The sequence below is a fragment of the Oryx dammah genome, unplaced genomic scaffold, assembly GCF_014754425.2.
Source record: "Oryx dammah isolate SB20612 unplaced genomic scaffold, SCBI_Odam_1.1 HiC_scaffold_23, whole genome shotgun sequence".
Lineage (NCBI taxonomy): Eukaryota > Metazoa > Chordata > Mammalia > Artiodactyla > Bovidae > Oryx > Oryx dammah.
In genome coordinates, this window is record NW_024070207.1 from 14,184,500 (window position 1) to 14,207,871 (window position 23,372).

Sequence of the window (23,372 nt, forward strand, 5' to 3'; positions counted from 1 at the left end):
GTGTCATTTCCCTTTTACTTTGCTATGGAAAATTGTGTATAAAGTTTGGTTAATCTGTTCCTTGCTGGTGTGGTCAAACTCTCTCACAGAACTTGTTGGAGCCAGTTCACAAAACTTTTTGGAGCCAGTGACTTTTGAAGTAGAGTATTATCATTTCACATTCTTCCATGATCAATTGGCCTTTTTAAGTTTTCTATTTCTTAGGCCAATTTTGGTTGTTTACTTTCCTGTAAATTATCCATTTAACTTAGATTTTTAGAATTGCTGTAAAGATTATATATAGTAGTTTTTGGATAATTTTTTAATTTCTCATTTCTGTAGTTTGGTTCTCTTTCATTTTTTATGTTAATTTATAATGGCTTTATTTTTGAAATCACACTTGCTAAAAATTTGTTCACTCTTGTTTTTACAAAGAACTATCATTTCCTTTTATTCATCTACTCTATTGTTTGTATTTGCTTTCTGTTTCAATAATTATTTATTTTTAAATTGCAGTATAACTGATATACCATATTATATTAGTTTCAGACATACAAAGTAACAGTTTGATATTTGTGCATATTGTTAATTGATTATCACAATAAGTCTAGTTAATATCCATCACCCTACATGGTTACAGAATTTTTTTCTTGTGATGAGAACTTTTAAGATCTACTCTGTTAACAACTTTTAAACATATAATAATAACTATAGTCACCATGCTGTTATTACCTTCCCATGATTCCAATGACTTAGCTGTTTTGTAACTAGCAGTTTGTATCTTTTCACTCCCTTCACCCACTTTGCCCACTCTCCACTTTCAGCCTCTGGAAACCACCCATCTGTTTTCTGTGTCTTTGAGTTGGTTTTCTAAGACTCCGTGTATGAGTCATATGGTATTTGTCTTTCTCTGTGTGACTTATTTCAGTTAACATAATGCCCTCAAGGCCCATGTGTGTTGTCACAAATAGCAAGATTTCAGGGTTTTTTTATGACTGAAAATAGGGATATATTTTGTTTTATGTGAAACTGCCATTTGTTTGTACCATTTTACTCTCCTATCAGCATCCTCAGTAGCATTTGGTAGTGTCACTTTTTTAAATACTAACCATTATGGTGAGTATGAACCTCATTGTAGTTTTTATTTATATTTTTATTTATATTTCCTTAGTGACTAAGGATGTTGAGCATCTTTTCATGTGCTATTGATCATTTGTATATCTTCCTTTGTGAAAGCTCTGTTAAATATTTTGTCCATTTTCTTTTTTTATTGTGGTAAAGTATACATAACATAAAATTTGTCACTTTAGTCCCTTTTAAGTACAATTCAGTGGCATTAAGTTCATTACATTGTTATCCAACCATCACCACTAGCCATCTTCAAAATTTTTGCATCTTCCTAAACTGAAACTCTATACCCATTAAACAATAACTCCCTATTCCCTCTCCCCCCAGACCCTGGTGATCACTATTATACTTTCTGACTCTATGAATTTGACTGTTCTATGTGCTTCATATAAATAGAATCATACAATATTTTCTCTTTTGTGTGTGACTTATTTCACTTTGCATAATGTATTCAGGTTTTATCCATGTAGCATGTTTTAGAATTTCCTTCCCTTTAAAAGCTGAATAATCTGTTGTATGTATATATCACATTTTGTTTATCCATTCATCCTTTGATGGACATTTGTGTTGTTTCTACTTTCTCATTTTTCTTCTATAATTGCATTTTTAAATGACTTTTTCTACTTTTACAATTGTTTTTTTCTATTTTAATTAAGATATAATTGACATACAACACTGTTTTAGTTTTAGGTGTACAACATAATGGCTGTATTAAAAAATGATTACCACATATTTAGTTTATTGATTTTATTAAATTGATATTGATTGATTTTATCCACATATCATAAAATCCACTCTTTTATTTAAAGTGTACAATTTAGTTATTTTCGGTATACTCACAAAGCTCTGTAACCATCACCACTATCTAATTGCAGAATGTTCCAACGCTTCAGACAGAAATTCCTAACCCTTACCGCTTCCTCTTTTCTCTGAACCCTTGGCAACCACTAATTTGCTTTGTCTCTATGAATTTGCCTATTATGTACATTTCTTATAAATGGTGTCATGAAATATGCGCCATTTTGTGTCTGACTTCCTTCACATAGCATAATGTTTTCAAAACTAATCCATGTTGTAGCACATATCAGTACTTTGTTCCTTTTTGTGACTGGATAGTATTCCATTTTATCACATTTTGTTCATTCAGTTCATCAGTTGATGGGCATTGGTGTTGCTTCCATCTTTTTGCTATTATGTATGGTGGTGTTGTGAATATTCTTGTAGAACCTTTTGTTTAAATATCTGTTTTCAGTTGTTTTGGTTATGTATTAATTCCCAGGTGGTGCTAGTACTAAAGAATCTGTCTGCCAATGTAGAGACATAAGAGATGCGGGTTCGATCCCTGGGTCAAGAATATCCCCTGGAGGTGGGCATGGCAACCTGTTCCAGTATTTTTGGCTGGAGAATCCCATGGACAGAGAAGCCTGGTAGGCTACAGTCCATAGGATCACAGAGTCAGACATGACTGAAGCAACTTAGCACACCCAGGAGTGGAATTGCTGGGTCACATGGTAATGCTATCTTTAACTTATTGAGGAACGGCTGAACTTTTCCATAGTGGCTGCACCATTTTATATTCCCACTGGCAATGTGAGAGGGTTCTAATTTTTTCCACATCCTTGCCAGTTTTCATTTTTTTAAGTACAGCCATTCCAGTGGATGTGAAATAGATTATTATTCAGTCATAAAAAAGGGGATGAAGGACTGATACATGTTGCAACATGGATGAACCTTGAAAACATTATGCTAAGTAAAAGAAACCAGACACAAAAGGTCATGTATTGTATGATTCCATTTATATGAAATGTCCATCATAGGCAAATCCTTAGAGACATAAAATAGAATTGTGGTTGCCAGGGGTAGGGAGAAGGGAGAATGGGAAGTGTCTGCTTAAGGGGTACAGCATTTCTTTTGGGGGTCATGAAAATGTTCTGGAATTGGATAATGGTGATGGTTACAAAACTTTGTGAATGTACTGCAAAGCATTGAATTGTATACTTTAAAAGAGTGAATTTTATGATATATGAATTCTATCTCAATAAAAGAAAACCACAGAGACTCATTTTAGGCCTGGAGGTGAGATTTAAATTTGTAGCATTTCTTTCTCCTATTTTTTGGCAGCATGCATAACATGTCAAATCACCATGAAAAGCTTTAGTTTGTTGACTGAAAAGGCACACAACCAAGGGTGTGGTGGGGGACTGAAATTAGTCCATACCCTGCTATCTAACTTTTGTTCCCTAGCTTGGTGCTCCTCCAGCTCAAAGGAAGCAGCACCATTTTACCATTTTGTAATTCAGTTGCCTGAAGGAGACATCTTACTTTGATTTGTCTTCTTGAAGAGGGCACCTTTTGGTACTTAGAATAAAGATTTCATATATTCTTGTGAAGCCCCTAGTACAATGGATACTACTTTCCATTCCGTTCCACTGATCATTGAATTTGGGCCACCTCACAGCCTTTTACTCTAACTGAATCTAATAACCAGTTACAAAACACTCCCATAGTTCCCTACAGGACTGTTGACTGTAACCCACTCTCTGGTATAATTTCTCTTTTTTCAACTTTGTTTTTTCCAGTTTTATTGTGATATAATTGACATATCATAGTGATTTGACTTACATACATCATGAAATGAATACATTGTCTCATATCAGTACAACATAAAAGAAATAGAAAAATTTTTTTCTTCGTAACGAGAACTCTTAGGATTTACTCTTAACAACTTTCATACAGCAGTATTAATTATCTTCACCACGCTGTATATTACATCCCTAGTACTTAATTTATAACTGGGAGTTTGTACATTTTGACTGCCTTCATCTAATACCCTCTCTCCACAAATCTGGTCATAAATCTGATCTCTTTTCTAGGAGTTTGTTTGTTTTTGAAATATAATTAACCTACAACACTATGTCAGTTCCTTGTATACAACAGAGTGATTTGATGTTTCTATACATTTCCCTTTTCTCCATATTCTTGCCAACACTTGTTCCTCTTTTTGATAATAGCCATTCTGACAGGTGTGAGGTGGTATCTCATTGTGGCTTTTATTTGCATTTCTCTGATGATTAGCAATTCTGATCATCTTTTCATGTTCCTATTGGCCATCCATATGTCTTCTTTGGGAAAATGTTTATTCAGGTCTTCTGCCAATTTTTTAATTGGGTTGTTTGATTTTGATGTTTAATTTTATGAGTTCTTTGTATATTTTGAATATTAACCCCCTATAAGATATACCATTTGCAAATAAATTCTCCTATTCATCAGGTGGCCTTTCTTTTTCTTGATAGCTTCCTTTGCTGTGCAAAAGCTTTTTAGTTTGATGTAGTCCCATTTGTTTATTCTTGCATTTATTTCTTTTGCCTTACTAGACATATCCAATAAAATATTGGTAAGACTGATGTCAAAAAGTGTACTGCCTGTGGTTTCTTCTAGAAATTTTATGGCTTCAGGTCTTACATTTAAGTCTTCAGTCCATTTTGAGTCATTTTTTAATATGGTGTGAAGAAATAGTCCAGTTTGATTCTTTTGCATTAGTTGTCCAGTTTTCCCAACACCATTTATCAAAGAGGCTATCTTTGCTCCATTGTATATTCTTGCCTCCTTTTGTTGTATATACCCCATATAAAGGTGGGTTCATTTCTAAGTACTCTATGTTGTTCCGTTAATGTATATGTCTGTTTTTGTGCCAGTACTATACCATTTTGATTACTGTGGCTTTGTAGTATAGTTTCAGATCAAGGAGCATGATAGTTTATGTTTTGTTCTTCTTTCTCAAGATTATTTTAGTTATTTGGGATCTTTTGTGTTTCCATACAAATTTTAGAATTTTTTTCTGTGAAAATGCCATTGGTATTTTGATAGAGATTGCACTGAATCTGTAGATTGCCTTGGATAATATGGTCATTTTAACAATATAAATTCTTCCAATCAGTGAGCACAGTATGTCTTTCCATCTCTTTGTGTCATCTTCAGTTTCTTTCATTAGTGTATATAATTTTCTGAGTACAGGTCTTTTCTGTCCATTTCTGTCCAGGCATTTTATTCTTTTTGATGTGACTGTGAATGGGATTGTTTTCTTAATTTCTCTTTCTGATCATTTGTTGTTCATGTCTCTGGTATAATTTCTATGTCAGAGTTCTTTAGTTGTAGGCAACAAAAATTGATTCTGAATAACTTAACTTGAGCAAAAATAGGGATTTTTGGAAAGATACTGGAGTTGCTTCAAACTACATGAAGTGTTCCAAAATGATGCCTCAGGAGGGTCAGGAACTGAGGAAGCTTGGGGCATTTAGGTAGTGGAAACTCAATCTGTATAGTCCCCATCCAGGTTTTAAAATTCAGGCACAGAGAATCTGATTATTCCATTAAGAGATACGGGATATCTTTTCAAAACCAAGGTCAGTGAAAGAATGCTGGACAAACCAAGTAGTAGTTACCAAAAGAGATAAGACAAAGAGAGGTGTCAACATCCAAATGGCTTGATTAGGCCTTTAAAGATGAATAAATCTGGATCCGAGAGAATAAAGCTGGACTGGGATGAACAAATTAGGAGTTGTAAGGATAACTGAAGTCATGGGCATCTTAGAGATTGCCTAGAATGAAAGTGAGTGACCATGTACCTCTCCAGTTCCATTATCTGAGGGCAGGGCGCTTACTGGAGTAATTTTAACTAGAGAATTTTTTTTTGCTTTTTAAAGGACATGGTATTCCCAGTGACTGGGAACTGAATCCAGAATGTGGGAATGTAACTGTGCTGGAAACATTCTGTCTCATAAGAAGTAGTTATGTGGAGATTTTAATAGAATGTAACTTCTTTATGCTTCCCTGGTGGCTCAGAGGTTAAAGTGTTAAACTTCTCTATGTCAGTTATAATAAATGCCAACTTACCTTTTTCTAACATTTATTATTTATGTTGCACTTGGTCCTGTTCTAAGAATATTATGTGTGTCACCTTATTTAATTCTCACAACAAAACAATGAAGTAGTTATTATCACCATATTTTACAGATGGCTTCCCTGGTGGCTCAATCAGTAAAGAATCTGCCTGACATTCAGAAGACCACCTGCAGCACAGGAGGCCTGAGTTCAATCCCTGTGTTGGGAAGATCCCTCGGGAGAAGAAAATGGTACCTCAGTCCAGTATTCTTGTCTGGAAAATCCCACGGACAGAGGAGCCTGGCAGGCTACAGTCCATGGGGTCACAAGAGTCGGACACGACTTAGCAACTAAACCACCACCATTTTACAGATAGGTTACTGTAGTCACAGGCGTTTAAGTAATTTTACTCAAAGTCATGTTGCTAGAAAGCAGTGGAAATGGAATTTAAGTAAAGCCTGTCAGAGTTCAGACATTTTTACTCTCTATCAAATGATACAGCAATACCATCATTAGCTATAGTTTAGAATTATTGAGCCCTTACTATGTACCATGTCATGTACTGAATACTTCATATACAAACTTCATTTAGTCCTCATAATAGCCTTTTAAGAAAGGTTGTGATCACATGTTGTTATAAACTGTCATTATCCCTGTTTAATAGTTGAGAATCTGGGATTTAGAAATGTGAATTCCATGGTTGTCACATAGTAGGTGGTAGAGTCAGGGCCTGAACACATCTATTTGATTCCAGAGCCTATTTGTTTCACAAATATACTGTATCAAAAATAACTAAATCCTAAAGCAGTGGCTCTCTTCCCTGGTTATGTGTTAGAATCACCTTGGGAACTTAAAAAAATTGATTCCAAACCTCACCATCAAAGATTCTGATTTAATTGATCAGGTAAGCACACTACCTGTGTGCTTTCTTTTTTTTTTTAAGATTTTACTCATTTATTCAATAACCATGTAATGGATGTCTTCTGTATGCCAAACACTTTCTAGGCATTTACTTTCTAACAAGCTGTATATCAGTCAGCTATTGCTACAGCAATATATAACAATAACCACAAAATCTCTGTGGCATGAAAAGTTAAGAATTTATTAAGCATTTATTCTTATCGTTCTGGAGATCAGCTGGAATTTAGCTGATTAGGCAGAGTTCTGTTGGGCATCTCTGATTTGGGCTAAGCTAAACTGTCTGTCTTGCTGCAGGACTGTGAGTCAACTAGGGTGGCTGTACTGCATGTATTTCTCATTCTTAGGCCAATGGTTTGTTTCTCTCATGGCTTGTATCACGCCAGTGGCAGAATCACAAAAGAGAGCATGTACAGCTGTGCAAGCATATTCCAAGCCCCTACTTGAGTCACATCTGTGTACAAGCTATTACCCAAAGCAAGTTTCAGAGCCGAGCTCAAAGATAAGAGGTGGGAAAATGTTTCACTTCTTTTGTGCAGACCTGCCGAATTCATGGCAAAGGCTGAGAATTGGGGCCAATAATTCAATCCAAGGGGGAAAGACTGTAAATGAACAATAAGCCTAATACATGAGAAAACCATCAAGTTAATTAGAAATGGGTAAGTAACATTGCAACAAAAATTTTCAGGAAGGTGGTGTGAAGGTAATTCTAATGTGCAACTGGGATTTAGACAACTGATCTTGCAATGTTCAACCTGGAAAGAAACCTGGGCTAACATTCTCTCCACCATATTGAAAATAATAAAACAGATTCAGAAAGTAGAAGAATCTTAAGGACCATAGAGGTAGATAGTTATAGAAATGGAACTAGGGCTTGGATCTCCTAACTCTCTAGAGTGTTTCTCTTATATCACAGTATTTTAATCTGTGGTCTTAGAATTCTCCCTTTACCAATGGTACCAAGTTGGCTGTGTTACAGAAGGACACAGTCATCCTTATCTTGACCACAGGCATCAGAGGTATACTCCCTAAACCATATCCTTCCCTTGGTAATGTATTTTAGAGCTCAATTTGACATTCCTCATATTTGTACTCTTCAAAACTGTGTAGATAGTCTATCTTCTGTTTAGTGTTTTTTTTTTTTTTTTTGGTCTTCAAATTGAAGACTGTTAATTTTGGTCTGTCTTCATGTGATCTCCTAATCCCACCCTAGCTCTCTACTTGTTTATTAGGCCTTCTCATTTCCCCAGCTCTGTAATGCTTTGAGTAGTCTTTCCTGAGTTACTTTTGTACTCTGGGCTTCCACCAGGCCTTACAGTTATCATTTCTGTTTTGGGTTCCAGTTTTCTTGATTTGCCAGGATGTACTGTTGAAAGAAATGAAAAGATATGGGACCTGCTTGCACCTGGAGTTTATTGTATGAACAGAAAGGTGAATAACCGAATGAGGTAAGAGAGGGTATAATCTTCATTCTCTTCCCCCTACTTCTTCTCATGGACTTTGGGATTTTTCTGAATCTTTAAAATTGTGTTGTATGTGTAGAGGTATGTGTATTTAAGTTATTACATGGATATAGAATTTACCCGTTATAATCTCTCTGCAATTTTTGTGTTTCCCAAAGTGAGGGGAAAAAAAACCAGAAAGTTTTTGTAGTTTATACTGTTTTCCATAGTCCCCAAAGCATTTATAATCATAAAAGACTCTAAGTCTCTCCTTTTACTGTAATCACAGATTTTCACAGGAGAGAGCACAAAAGAGTAAAGAGTGAAGATTGCTGAAATCCTTCCCCTTGTGGCTGATTCCTGAACTCCAAGAAATGTTTAGTTATGGGGAATAGAAACTTGTTATCTTCAACAGACCACTCACTTGATGCCCACTTCTGTGCCATTCTAATATCTGCCTCTCCAGACTCCACTTCCTCCCACCCACCTAGTCACACCTCCCATCTATGTCTCACCCTTACCTACAAAGGTGTGCAAATACTAAAAGCCTACAGGAATGTGGATGTGTGTGCATGTGTGTATGTGTGTGTGTGTATGCATTTGAATGTAGGTTATTGTATATTTCTGTTGAACTGATATCAGCAATGCCTTATTCTTTCTCGTTAACAAGTTAAGCTCAACAAGAGTTCCAACAGAAGCAATAAGTTAATGTTCAATGGAAAACAAAACACCAGAAACAGTCACTTCAAATAATGAATGCCCCTTTAAGTTCACGCCTAAAAATTTCCTTATTTGTCATATAAATAGAAATGTTTACACCCTAAGTATATTCATGATTGTGTGGAAAGATCTTAGGTTTACTTTATGTTGGACATTAGCTATAAAATAGCTTTTTAATCAGTTAGAATAGATATAAGGTGGCTTTGTTGTATTTCTAGTTGGGGAACAGCATGAATGGCTATAACAGTGTGGCTAAATTTGTGTGTATTTCATGTTTTTGTGTAAAGGTGTATTTGGGATACTGTTAACCCCAACTCTTCCTCCCACAGCTGCTTCAAGTTCTCTAGCTTCATTTTCATGGAAGAAGCTTACAGGTAGATGTCTATTCTGTTTTACTTTTTTCTGTTTTGGGAATAGTGCCTCCTGTGAACCCCACTCATCCTCACTTCTCTCCCATATCTTCCCCCATATTCGCTGGGCAACAAACAATGGGTTTGTTTTTTTTTATAATGTTCATGAAGTCCCAAACTGTCATAGCAAATAGGACTTTTATATCCTTTAGAATAAGTATTCAAATCCTAGGAGGACCTCTGATGATGGTCAAAGCAACAGATATATGGGACTTTATGGATGGAATAAACCAGTCTGCTTCTGGAATGATCTAGATAGAGTCAACAAATTACAGCTAGTGGGCCAAATCCAGCTAGCTGCCTGCTTTATAAGTAAGGTTTTGCTGGAGCCAGCCATGCTCGTTCATTTACATATTGCCTATGGCTGCTTTCATACTAGGATGCCAGAGTTGAATAAAGGCATCCTTTGTTTTATTGCATTTCACTTTATTGTACCTCAGAGAAGGCAATGGCACCCCACTTCAGTATTCTTGCCTGGAAAATCCCATGGATGGAGGAGCCTGGTAGGCTGCAGTCCATGGGGTCACAAAGAGTCGGACACGATGGAAGTGACTTAGCAGTAGCAGTACTTCACAGATATTATGGTTCTTTACAAACTGAAGATTTGTGGCAACCCTGTATTGTCAGATGATGATTAGCATTTTTTTGCAATAAGGTATTTTTTAATTAAGGTATGTACATTATTTTTAGATGTAATGCTATTATACACCTAATAGGCTACAGTATAGTTAGTATGACTTTTATATGCACTGGGAAACCAAAACATTTGTGTCACTTGCTTTATTGCAATATGCACTTTACTGCAGTGGTCTGGAACTAAACCCACAATATCTCCAAGGTATGCTTGTAATTGCAGCAGAGACCTAAAAGCTTAATCTATTTATGAAATTTTATAGGAAAAGTTTGAGAACACTTTAGATCAGCATTCCCCAACCTGAATTCTACAGAACACTATTCTCCAGAAGTTAATAATTTTGCTTTAAAAAAAGGGTTCCATAGTCATTTAAGTCTAGAAAATAAGGATTAAACAAAAGTCAAACAGCCTGCTTTTTTAACCATTTATTTGCTCAGAGCCTTTCATATGCTAATATGCATTGAGAAACTAAAAAATGGAATAGAAGGTGCATTTGCCTTACCTTATTTGACCATAGGACAACTTTTTCATAGCTCTCCTATTAATATCTTGCAAATGTTCCATGAAAAACTTATTTGGAAAATGCTAGTTTGGATATTCACTTAATAGAAGTTAGAGCTTGATAACTGACTCCTTGGGTTATTTATTTTAGTTGCAGAAAGTTAAAAGCTATGTGGTATAGTATTTAAGCACGTAGGCCATGGCCTTAGACAAACCTGAGTCTTAATTTAAGTCTCTGCCCTTTACTTGCTTATGAATCTTGGACAAGTTACCCAGTGCTATAAGCAGAACTGGATACATACTTGTGGGGTATGGTGCAAAATGAAAAGGCAGGATTCCTTGTTCAAAAATTATTAAAAATTTCAAGATAGGAACAGTAGTGCATTACAGAAAGTATGGATCCTCTGAGCACAAAGCCTAAGCACAGATTGCACACCCATGAACGTATAACCCTGGTTATAAGTTTTCAGTTTCCTTAACTGTAAAATGTGGATAATATCTAATTCATGGGATTATTATGATAATAAAATTTAAATATATATAAATTTATATAAATTTACCTATATAAATTTTATATATGTAAAGGGCCTAGTGTAGTATCTGACACAGAATAGGCATAATAAACGGCTTGTTTTGTAATTCAAAAGCAAGCATTTATAGCCATTTTCAATAAATATTTAGTGTCTACCGTGTTCCAGGCACCAGCAAGGTACTTAGGATACTATGATGAAGAAGACAGATAAGATCCCTGTTTTCATGTAGATTAGTGGGAAGGACAGATAAGGGAAAAAAAGGAAACAAAACAATTGTAAATTGTGATAAGTGCTACAAAGGGAAAACAGAGTCCTGGGAAAGGGTATAGTAGAGAGGATCTGCTTTAAACTGGGTGGTCAGAGAAGTCCTCTCCTAGCAAGTAGTGTTTAAGATCTGAAGGATGAGAAGGGGATCTCCATGGGAAGAGTAGAAAAAAGTATTTTCCAGGTGGAGAGAATAGCTGGTGGAAAGGCCCTGAAGTGGGAAAGAAATGGCATTTATGAGAAACTAAAAGTAAGCCAGGAGACCCAGGTCTCCTGCATTGCAGACAGATGCTTTACCCTCTGAGCCATCAGGGCTTCCTTCCCTGGTGGCTCAGACAGTAAAGCGTCTGCCTGCAGTCCAGGAGACCCAGGTTCGGTCCCTGGGTTGGGAAGATCCCCTGGAGAAGGAAATGGCAACCCACTCCAGTATTCTTGCCTGGAAAATCCCATGGACAGAGGAGCCTGGTAGGCTACAGTCCATGGGGTCACAAAGAGTCGGACATAACCGAGCGACTTCACTTCACTTCATTCAAAAGTAAGCCAGTATGGCTTTAGTATAGAAACTGAGAATGAGAGTGATATGAAACAAAGCTAGGGAGCAAAGATAGATAGGGCCCAGGTTGTCGTATAAGGTAAGGATTTTGGATTTAATATCAAGTGCAATGAAAAGCTCTTAAAAAGTTTTGGGCCAGGGCATGATGTGATTGATATTTTTAGATCATGTTGGCTGCTTGTGTGGAGAGGTGCTCTTGATGGCAAGAGTAGATGAGTAGGAGGCTGTTTCACCTATTTAGAAAAGAGTTGATATAGTGCCTTGTACTTGGGTGGTATTTGAGGATGTGGTGATAAATAAATGGGTTGGAGGCTTGTTTTGGAGATATGAATGCTAGGCCTTGCTTATTGGATATGGAGGATTCAAGGGGAAAAAAGAAATAATGACTCCTGACATTTTTATGAGAAACCGGGTGGCACCATTTAACCAAGACGAGATGTCTGAGGAGGTTTTTTTTTTTTTTTTCCTGGGGATGGGGTAGTGGGAAGTGGAATGGAAATCAAGAGCTCAGATGCATGAAGTTTGAGGAGCCTTTGAAACATCTGAGTGGAGATGGAGGTGATGGTAGTATTAGTTATAGTTGTTACTTGTATTCTTGTCTAGGATTCTGTGATTACTAACTCTTGGTGTCACCTTATTAGATTACCGGGAAGTATTTAGAAAACATCTAAAAGAAAAATACCTAAAAATAGCAGTTGATAGATCTTATCATCGTGGTAAACATATAGAGACAGGACTGCTTGTTGTAAAAAAAACACTATATATCAGAAAAGCCACCATGCAAAATTCCTCAACACGGTAAGTTTATTGAGATGGAACGTGTGTTTGATCTTGATGAAGAGGGTTCTATCTCATCCCAAACTGTGGTGCTTGGGGGATGTGCTGGGATTGGGAAAACAGCTGTGGTACATAAGTTCATGTTTGACTGGGCAGCGGAATGGTTACTCCAGGCAGATTTGACTATCTCATTTATGTCAACTGCAGAGAGATGGCCATTTTGCTAACCTTAGTGGTGCTGACCTGATCAATAACACTTTTCAAGATACAGGTGGACCAATCATGGACATTATTCTCATATATCCACAGAAGTTTCTGTTCATTCTTGACGGATTTCCTGAGCTTCAGTACTCTGTCAGTGACCAGGAAGAGGATCTTAGTACCAATCCCCTGGAAAGGAAGCCAGTAGAGACTCTCTTACAGTTTCATGAAGACAAAACTGTTCCCTGAATCCTCCCTCCTGATAACTGCCCAGCCTACGACCATGAAGAAGCTTCACTCTCTGTTAAAGCAACCTATCCAGAGATCCTGTGGTTTACAGATGTTGAAAAAAGAGCATATTTCTTGAGTCAGTTTTCAGGTGCTAATGCAGCTACGAGAGTCCTTTATGATCTGCGAGAAATGAAGGCCTTGACATTATGTCTTCTCTTCCCATCACCTCCTGGATGAGTCACAGGAAGATGGAGGCAGGACTCTTATGAGGTCACGTCAGACCATCACTGATACGTATCTTGTTTTACTTTTCCAAGTGTCTCAACACCCTTACAGGTATCTCGGTGTAGAAGGGACAAATTTGCTGGTGGGGCCTTTGCTCTTTGGCTACAGAAGGACTACAGAACCAGCAGGTCCTATTTGAAGTCAGTGACCTCAGAAGACATAGGATAGGAGTATATGATACCAATCGCACTTTTCTCAATCACTTTTTGAAAAAAGTTGAAGGAGTTGTCAGTGTCTACACTTTCCTTCACTTCAGTTTCCAAGATTTCCTGACTGCTGTGTTCTACGCCCTGAAGAATGACAGCAGCTGGATGTTTTTTGATCAGGGAAAACATGGCAAGAAATCTTCCAACAGTATGAAAAAGGGTTTTTATCATTAACAACACAATTCTTATTTGGCCTCTTACATAAAGGAAAGGAAAAGGCTGTGCAAACAACTTTTGGGGAAAAAGTGTCTCCAGGACTTCGAGAAGAGTTACTGAAGTGGACTGAGAAAGAAATAAAAGATAAACCTTATAGGTTACAGATTGAGCCGATGGACTTGTTTTACTGTATGAGACTCAAGAAGAAAAATATGCAAAAAGGATAATTAATGATTTAAGGTCAATTATATTGCTTCAACTTATGTATACAAAAATGGACATTCTGGCTGTGTCATTCAGTGTGAAAAGCAGTCATAGTCACCTGTCAGTGTCTCTGAAGTGTCAGCACCTACTTGGATTTGAAGAGGAAAGTTGAGCCTCAGCATTCATGCCACCAATGTTGACACTTAATCAGTGAGTATATTACTGTCTTTTCACCACTGTCTTGGCCTACAGAAATGATTGGCCTTCTTGTTTATTTCAAGTATTCAGGCACATGATCATTTCTAGCATTGTCAATAAATAAAATGATTTATCTTTGCTTTTCATACTGTATGTCAGTCAATAAGGATTTATTTATTTATTTATTTTTAGGATTTATTGAGTATCGCATATTGAACACTGGCCTAGGCAGACACTGAGGGAAAGCTGACATTTTTGAGTACTTACTACGTGCCAGGCACTGGGCTAGCCACTGCAAGTGTGTGTCTATTAGTCTTCACTGTCTCTTTGTGAAGGTGTTACATAATTATAAAAGGTTATGAGCATATAAATCATTAAGATTATAATTGAGTACTCTGCTATTTTGGTGTTGATGACTATTTTGGAAAAGGTTGTAAGCTTAAAGTTGAATTGGTCCTCACTCTTCTCTACATGTATTTCATCACTGAGGCCTCAAAGAGCTCCAGGTTGGTAAGGGACAGAGCTTACTCTGTATATATTGCTATAAGGCACTCCTGTGTATATTGCTATGAAGCCTGAGTTCTTTCTGCCAAAATGACACCTATGTGGAGAGTTGAGAGCTGGAGTTCAAAGAGGCTTAGGTAAACCACTTACACAATATGTACTCTGTATACTGCAAAGTACAGCTCTACTGACTGACTCAAGAAAAATGCCACTGATCAAGTCTGTTTTCAATACTCAGGTTAATATGGACAGTGCCTCTCTTTTAGTTGTGGGGTCAGGTGAAGGGTAGGGGATCTTGAGAAGGATGACAGTGGGCGGAAGGCTCAACTTGGAAAATGAGTTAACCCGAGTCTTTTCTTTGGTAATTGTTAGTTCCTCAGTGGGCAGTAGCATAGAGATGGAATTGAGCATGGGATATGTGTGTTTGTGGGAAGTGAGAGGGGCAGGGAGGTGCAGCAAGAGTTTGTGTTTGGGACCAGAAAGAAAGGGGTAGGAGAAGTTACCTGGACTTGGAATTATGAAAGACCTTGGCTACCATGTCTTCATGAATTCATGACAGCTTCAATCCAACTATTATAAAGTAAAATAATGGACAATATACACTGAGTGCAATATACACAATATACAGTAAGCACTGATGGAAACAAAAGGGGGTTTTGTTCATTTGGTGTTTCCAGAAAATCAGCCTTAGATGGAGTCCCCACCCCTCAACCCATTACCTTTATCAGAAGGCTTAAATTCTTTCCAAAATTTAATCAAATAAAACACCAAAAGCCCACAAAAACCTCTTCTTCAAGGCATGTTGACTAAGTGAGAGTGTACTGCAGTTGGTCCTTGAACAACAAAGATTTGAACTGCACAGATTTTTCTCAATAAATGTGTACCACAGGATTGAGGCTGGTTGAATTCTCAGATGCAGAACCTCCAATATGGAGGGATAAGAAGGGCTCACTTGAAAGTTTTATGTGGATTTTCAGTTGCAGGGGTGTGGTGCCCTTGATCCCCACATTGTTCAATGGTCAGCTGTATCAAACGTTCCTAGCTCTCAATTATTGTCATGAGTACTGACAGCCAAGAATCAGTTATAGCGTACAGATAGCTTAAGCAAATCACTTGACCTCTCAGAGCATCTGCAAAATGCTGATTACGATACCTGTCATTGGGTTAAGGACAAGATAAAATAAACTGTGTGTAAAGTGCTTACCTCAGTGCCTGGGACACAGCACCATGACTTTGGAGTCAGACAAACCTGAATACTTAACTTCATTCTGTTCCTATTTGACTTGGGGCAAATTACTTTTTGTGCCTTGATTCCTTATCTGCAAAATGGGGTATTAATTCCTAAGGTTTTTGTAAGTTAGTACTAAGATGACAAGCCAAAATAAGCCTGTTACTTAAAATTTTGCTTTAATAATTTTGTTATTTTTGCTTTCACATCTTTTAGGACCTTCAAGCTGCACAATTTGCCAATCTGTCCACTATACTTGCTTTGCCAAGCACTGCATAATCCATACTGTAAAATCAAAGACCTGAAGTAAGTTGGACCTTGCTTTAAACTCTTAGGTATTTGCAGGTACTCCCATCTGACTGGACTTGAAAACAGTATAACTGGCATTGAGCTTCTTCATAGCACAGCAGCAAATGAAAAGATACGCTACAAGTGTAGAAGGGGTAGGGAGTCAGGCAGAGATCTCTGCCAACCCTTCCTGCCTCTTCCCCTTTAGTATGTGTTGCTTTTTGCTGTAGCAAGTGGGTGTCAGGCTGGAATACCTAGAGGTTTGTGTCTGGTGCCCCTTCTGGACCTGCCTTACTCCATCCCCCGCCTTTTCCTTCCAGACTCCCAGTCTTCCCTTTGGTTTCCTTTTCTCTCCCTCCATTCCTCACTCCCACCCTCCTCCTCAGTTATTCCCCAAGTGCAATTGCTCAGAAGCACCCACCCCACACCCTGACCTTATGTTCTCATTCACTCTCAGGTCCCCTTGTCTAGTCTGTCCACATCGTAAACACACAAATAGGAGCCACTTGGGTTCCCCACCTCCTCCCCACACAGATTAGTGTCTGCTTTCCTTCCCTCTTGTCCCAGAGGAAGAGGTGGCCTTTCTAAACCCACCCAAGCCAGTAAATTCACTTTTTATTTTTTGTACTTTTGTGAGCATTTATTTTACTTCATACAACACAAAAGTATATAAAAATATAAAAGCTCCTCACCCTACTGCCCCATACCCCACCCAACCCCATATACCTACTTCTGCTTCCCATCCTCTAATCCTGATCCCACCACCCTCCCTAGTTAATAGCTTGTTTGCTAAATGTCTTCCCAGACATCTTTTACATATTCAAATATAAACCTATAGCATAAGGCACACATAAATCTGTAATATACATAGCATACACACACACACAGAAGTTAGTGGAAGTTTTATTTCACACACAAAAACACAATGGCACTCATATTTTTTCATTGAATAGTACAGTGGACATGCCTCCAACACAGTATGCAGGATCTACCTCACAGTCAAGGGTCCTTGAAGAAGAACCCCCCCCTCAGTAACTGCACTTCCTCACTTCTGCTCACTCCTCAGTCCTTGCAGTTGGGCTTCTGCCCACCCCCCACCCAGACTGGCTTAAAGATCAGACGTGGCCAGACCCAATGAACACTTTTCCTCTCTTAGTGTCCCACCCCTTGCAACTTTCTTCCCCGTTTCAACTACTCCCAAGTATTTCATTGCCTCCATGGTTCCCAATCAGTGCAGTTTTGCCGTCGAGTGGACATGTGGCAACATATAAAGATATTTTTGGTTGTCAAGAGTTGTTTTGGTGGGGGTGAGGTGCTACTGGCATCTAGTGGGTAGAGGCCAGGGATTGTGCCAAATATTGTGCCAAACATCCTAGTATATTGGACAGCCTCTTGAAACAAAGAATTATCTAACTTCAAATGTCAAAGAGTTCTGAGGTTTGGAAACAGTGCCTACGATATAAACAAGCCCAGAGAAATTTCTGATGAGTGGAGGATAGAGATCTTGCCCCTAATCCTGATGACTGTTAACATCTGTTCTAACCAGATATAGCCCAAAGTCACATCCAGTTACTGCAGGGGTGTCCCAGGTTATGACAGCTTCAGTATCTAGGTCAACAGTTCCCAGGCGATGTCCAAGGCGATGTCCATTTGTCTCAGTTTGATCCATCCTTCCATCTGTGGGCTAAAACATACATTTAGCTCCCCTCAACACAGCTTATCGGAGAAGGCAATGGCACCCCACTCCAGTACTCTTGCCTGGAAAATCCCATGGATGGAGGAGCCTGGTAGGCTGCAGTCCATGGGGTCGCTAAGAGTCAGATACGACTGAGTGACTTCACTTTCACTTTTCACTTTCATGCATTGGAGAAGGAAATGGCAACCCACTCCAGTGTTCTGGCCTGGAGAATCCCAGGGACGGGGGAGCCTGGTGGGCTGCCATCTCTGGGGTCGCACAGAGTCGGACATGACTGAAATGACTTAGCAGTAGCAGTAACACAGCTTATAGGCATCAGATGGGGAGATGCACACCATCCTCCCCCTTCTACCCCCTCCCTCTGGAAATTGATTTCCCATCAATTATGCATTTCTGAATTTACTATGAGCTTTGTAGCCAGACTCCCCTCCCACTGTAATCTGGTGATGGGGGGAGAAAAATCTCAGGATGGCATCATCCTTTGTTCAGTGGTCTAGACCAGCAAACCCTCCAGGCACTATCAGTTGCTGACTCACCTTGGAAGTGGTACAAGGTCTCTGTTCAGATCTGCCTGTCCCCAAGTGGGGACTGGGGAGGATTCTCCTCTCATGATGCTGAACAACGATAACAGTCCTTGTCTGCAGCTGGTGCTGGCGTCCTCTGTACAAAGCCCTGAGGGATTCCCTTACGGGTGGTGAATCTCTGCCCTGTTGTAAGCCCAGGGTTAACCCCAGGCCTGCTTTAATTGTTTCTCATGTAACTCTCTCATAACATGAATGAGCTGCTTGTCCAATTCATTCCTGGAGCCTTGGGATGCAGGAACCCCCACTACCCATCACTCCCTGATGCACCTCAGCAGTCAGTTCCAACATCTTTGATGGTTTACAGTTTGCAACTTCTCTTCTGGTATAAATTTCTGGCTTGGCAAAAATCTGGTTGCCCAGAACAAGAACTTGTTCAAGTTAGCTTAAAGAAAAGAGGATTGCTGTGGATTTTCACTCAGCAAAATTGCAGGAAGTGGAAAAGTGGTCAGGCTGTCACTCTCCATCTCTGGGGTCACAGGATCAACTCTTCTCTGCTTCTCTGTGCCTCTCTGCCTCCTGGGCCCTCATAGTGTCATTCTCTAAAAGACACCTGGCCTCTGTAAAGCACACAGGTCTGTTCCCCCACAGCCAGGGCCAGGTCTCAGCTGTGGCCTTAGTGTTCATGACTCTGACCTTGACCCCAACTCCCAGTGACCCACTGCTTCACTTCCCAACATATCTGGACTATGGAATCTGCCTCTGTTCAGATTCTCAGAATATTTGGTTCAGGATGGGTCACATGTCCGATGTGAAACTGTTTGGCTCAGGATTGGTCAAACGTCCATTCCTGCTCCAATCATCTACAGCTTAGTGTGGGGGCGGGGGTAGGGAGTGGGAGTGTTATATATTGGCTGCCCAGGTCCAACAGATACTAGGGTTGGGAAAAGAAATAACAAACAGAAGCTGCAGCAGTTCTGGGGTGTGGATACTTGCTCAGTCGTGTGCGACTTTTTTGTGACTCTATGGACTGTAGCCTGCCAGGCTCCTCTGTCCAAGGAATTCTCTAGGCAAGAATTACTGGAGTGGATTGCCATTTCCTTCTCCAGAGGATCTTCCTGACCCAGGGGATTGACCCAGGGTCTCCTGCATTGCAGGCAGATTCCTTCCTGTCTGCACCACCAGGGAAGCCCCTGGAACACAAAGGGGGTCAACGAGGGTGGGAAATGGGGTAGGAGTTGGGGAGGGTGTATACTAACAGTCTAGTAGTATACACCCTCCCCAACTCCTACCCTCCTCCCCTAACGTCATTCTCTGTCTTCCCCTGACTCCACACCACACAGCCCCCTCCCCCCCCTCCCCCCCCCCCCCGCCCCGCTGAATATATTTTTGTTGTTTCACATTTCTGAATTCACTTGAGGGCTCTGTAGTCAGATACACTTAGTGGAAACAATTTCCTCTCAGTGAAAAATTAACAGGTTTACACCAAGGGCAATCCCAATTCCCAGGCCTGTGGAATACTGGAAGTCTTAGCTGCTGAAGGGGATCAGAGTCGCTCCTGTCTCCTCCTTGAGGGTCTATTCCCTGCATCCCTCCATCAGACCAGAAGCTAAAACCAGAGGATCCCCAGTGGGGAGATGTTTGAGATGAAGCTCCTGCTGTGAACAGTGCTTGTGGTGGAGATGTGGGTGGGGATGGTGTTGGTGCATCCGGGAAGGGGGATAAGGGGCATGAGTATGAGTATGTGAATGAGGCAGGGAGCTGGACAGGAAGGGGTTCAGGTGAGACTCTTGCCTCGGGCTTGAGCATATCAGAGAAAGAATACATGGATGTTTCCACTGACCTAAAATCTCCCTCCCTCTGCCCTCCAGAAATGTAATTTTTCTGGTCTACAACTTCAAGAAGCTGCATAAGGTCTGCACTCAGATATTCTGCCCCCTTGGCAACTTCTGCCCCCTCTGCATCCTCCTGTCTTCCTCCTCCTGTGGCTTCAGAAGCTGCAGCAGTAGTAGCAGTGGCCCCTGTCTCTTCCTCCTCTTCACTTGTTCCTTCTGTTCCAGCCCCACCGGCAGTGGCTAGGCTTGGCCCCTCTGTGACTGGCGCCTGGGCAGACTGCAGCTCCTGGAAAGTGAGCAGAGTTGCGACCTGCCCTGACATGGGGGGGGCGGGGCAGCAGGACGGAATGGGCGAGGCGGGGCGGGGCTGGGCGGGGAGTGGGCGGGGCTGGGCGGGGAGTGGGCGGGGCTGGGCAGGGGCGGGGGTGGGCGGGCGACGATAATCTCACGGCCTTGAATATCTTCCACTTGAGGAGGTCCCGCTCTTTTTGCACTTCCGCCAGGCTGGCCTGGGTCAGCTGCAGCCGGAAGGCCGTCTCCTTGCGTTCCACCTCGTGCTGTGCCGCGAGCATTGTCAGGTCTGAGGCCAACGCCTGAGCTGCCGACCTGTGCAGCCCGGTGAAGTCATGCAGCCACTGCACCCTGTGCCTGTGTAACTGGCTCTGCTTGTAGGCGAAGCGCACGCCCAGGGCCAGGCTGCTCCAGGCACAGGCCTCTTTGGCCTGGCTGGGCACCAGGCGGTCCTCCAGGATGGCCCTGAGCTTGTCCTCCACCTTCTCCCAGGACAGAGAAAGATTCTCAAGGTAGAACTCAGGGCCTTTCGCGTGCTTGGACATCCTCTCGTTGATGAAAGCCATCACTTTGTCATACCGGAACCCACTACTGAGGTCCTCAGATTTCAAGGCCATGACGACTGAGTGCCTTTGGGGCTTGGCTGGCTCTGTGGGGATGAATGAGTCAGTCCCACTCCCCTCCCCCACCCCATGAATCTCCTCTTCTCCGCTTGCCTCCCCCCACAAGGCACACCCTCCTAAAGACCCTTTGTCCTGCCCCAGGACACCTCCCACCAAACCTCACCTCCTGACCAGTGAGAGTACAGGCCAAACAAAACCGCCTACCACACCTAAAAGGTACCTCTCTCTCCTCAAAGGTACCAAGGAAAGAGAAGCTCCGGCCTACCCTTCGAGGATTTTACCTCAGGAATGTTCCAACTTCCAGAAACTGCGAGGGGGAGGGGGGTGCATGTAGAAGATTTTCTCCCCTCCCCCAGACATAAGGGAACCTCCTGCAGTATTGCAAGTGTTTGAAGGTGGGAAGAAACAGGAGTGGTCAAAAAAGACTCAGAACCAAGAACATGAAGCGCTTGTAATCAAATACCAAAATTCTCAACCCCCCACCATAATGGTTTGTCCCACTCAGGGGCCGGACCCTTCTAGAGATGGAATAGTCTAGAACAGGAAATAGCCCCATCTCTCAGTGGCCTCGGCTGCCCCCTGGAGGCAGGAAGTGGAACCTGACTACCGCCTCATTCCCCATCACCTCAGCTCAATTCAGTTTAGTCGCTCGGTCGTGTCCGACTTTTTGCGACACCATGAATCACAGCACGCCAGGCCTCCCTGTCCATCACCAACTCCCGGAGTTCACTCAGACTCATGTCGATCGAGTCCGTGATGCCATCCAGCCATCTCATCCTCGGTCGTCCCCTTCTCCTCCTGCCCCCAATCCCTCCCAGCATCAGAGTCTTTTCCAGTGAGTCAACTCTTCGCATGAGGTGGCCAAAGTACTGGAGTTTCAGCTTCAGCATCATTCCTTGCAAAGAAATCCCAGGGCTGATCTTCAGAATGGACTGGTTGGATCTCCTTGCAGTCCAAGGGACTCTCAAGAGTCTTCTCCAACACCACAGTTCAAAAGCATCAATTCTTCGGCGCTCAGCCTTCTTCACACTCCAACTCTCACATCCACACATGACCAGTGGAAAAACCATGGCCTGACTAGATGGACCTTTGTTGGCCAAGTAATGTCTCTGCTTTTGAATATGCTATCTGGGTTGGTCATAACTTTTCTTATAAAGAGTAAGCGTCTTTTAATTTCAGTGTCCATAAATCCTGGCCATATCCATTCCCAAAACATGCTCGTGTCTTGAATTTGTTTACTTCCAGTGCGTACCATCTCTGCCACCACCACCGTTTCCCCCCTTAACCGCCCCCCCCGCCCTGCCTGCAGCCATTGTGCACCAGGTTTGTCTCTTGCCGTACCCTGTCATAAGGACCTGACTCTGTCTCTGTAAACTTCTGATGGTATTTCCAAGCCTATAAGATAAACTTGCCAGCTCTCAGGTTGAGTTGAGTACTACTTTACCACTTACTATATGATGTGCTGTGACTGTCTCAGTTTTTATCCATGGGCCTGAGGACTGAATGACAAAACGTATGTAAAGTAGTAATGTTTTCTCTGGTCCCATTTTTGTAAATAGGTACTTCCCCAGTGGCTCAGACAGCAAAGCATCTGCCTCCAATGTGGGAGACCCGGGTACGATCCCTGGGTCAGGAAGATCCTCTGGAGAAGGAAATGGCAACCCACTCCAGTACTCTTGCCTGGAAAATCCCATGGACAGAGGAGCCTGGTAGGCTACAGTACATGGGTTTGCAAAGAGTCGGACATGACTAAGTGAATCCACTTTATTTTTGTAAAATGTGCAAATCCTCTGTGTGCGTGGGAGCGTGTGCGTGCGCATGCGCATGAGCACGTGCACATTCATATGTTTCTATGATCTTGGAGAAAGGAGTGGAAGCATATATGAAAGTGAAAGTGAAGTCACTCAGTCGTGTCCGAGCAAGTGTCTTACATGTATGCATGCATTTAAAATCTGGAAAGTTACTTACCAAAGTTTTAACAGTGGTTATCTTTGGGTGGTAAGGATACAGTACTTTCTCAAAAAATTTTATTCTTTATATTTTTCTCTATTGTAAAATTTATTTATAATAAACATGTATTATGTTTTTCACATTTCTTAAACTATTTATTTCTGATAATTTCTGATCATTTAAATACTAGAAAGTAAATGTCTCCCTATAATCCA

At 41.0% G+C, this 23,372-nt stretch overlaps 1 protein-coding gene and 1 long non-coding RNA gene across 2 annotated transcripts; one reads left to right on the top strand and one right to left on the bottom strand.

Annotated features, from left to right (window-relative positions):
* The first annotated feature begins 9,392 nt into the window (after nt 1–9,392).
* LOC120881372 lies at nt 9,393–14,367 on the top strand. Its single transcript, XR_005725293.1, has 2 exons — nt 9,393–9,442; nt 13,050–14,367. It is a non-coding gene; the product is annotated as an uncharacterized LOC120881372 (long non-coding RNA).
* A 5,427-nt stretch (nt 14,368–19,794) lies between these two features.
* Nucleotides 19,795–21,201, bottom strand: TEX13B (testis expressed 13B). The gene is made up of 2 exons (XM_040266609.1): nt 20,743–21,201; nt 19,795–20,579 (listed from the first exon to the last, which is right to left on the bottom strand). Exons 1-2 carry the CDS (start codon nt 21,199–21,201, stop codon nt 19,899–19,901), a joined length of 1,140 nt encoding a protein of 379 aa, XP_040122543.1. The 3' UTR covers nt 19,795–19,898.
* Between the last annotated feature and the right edge of the window lie 2,171 nt (nt 21,202–23,372).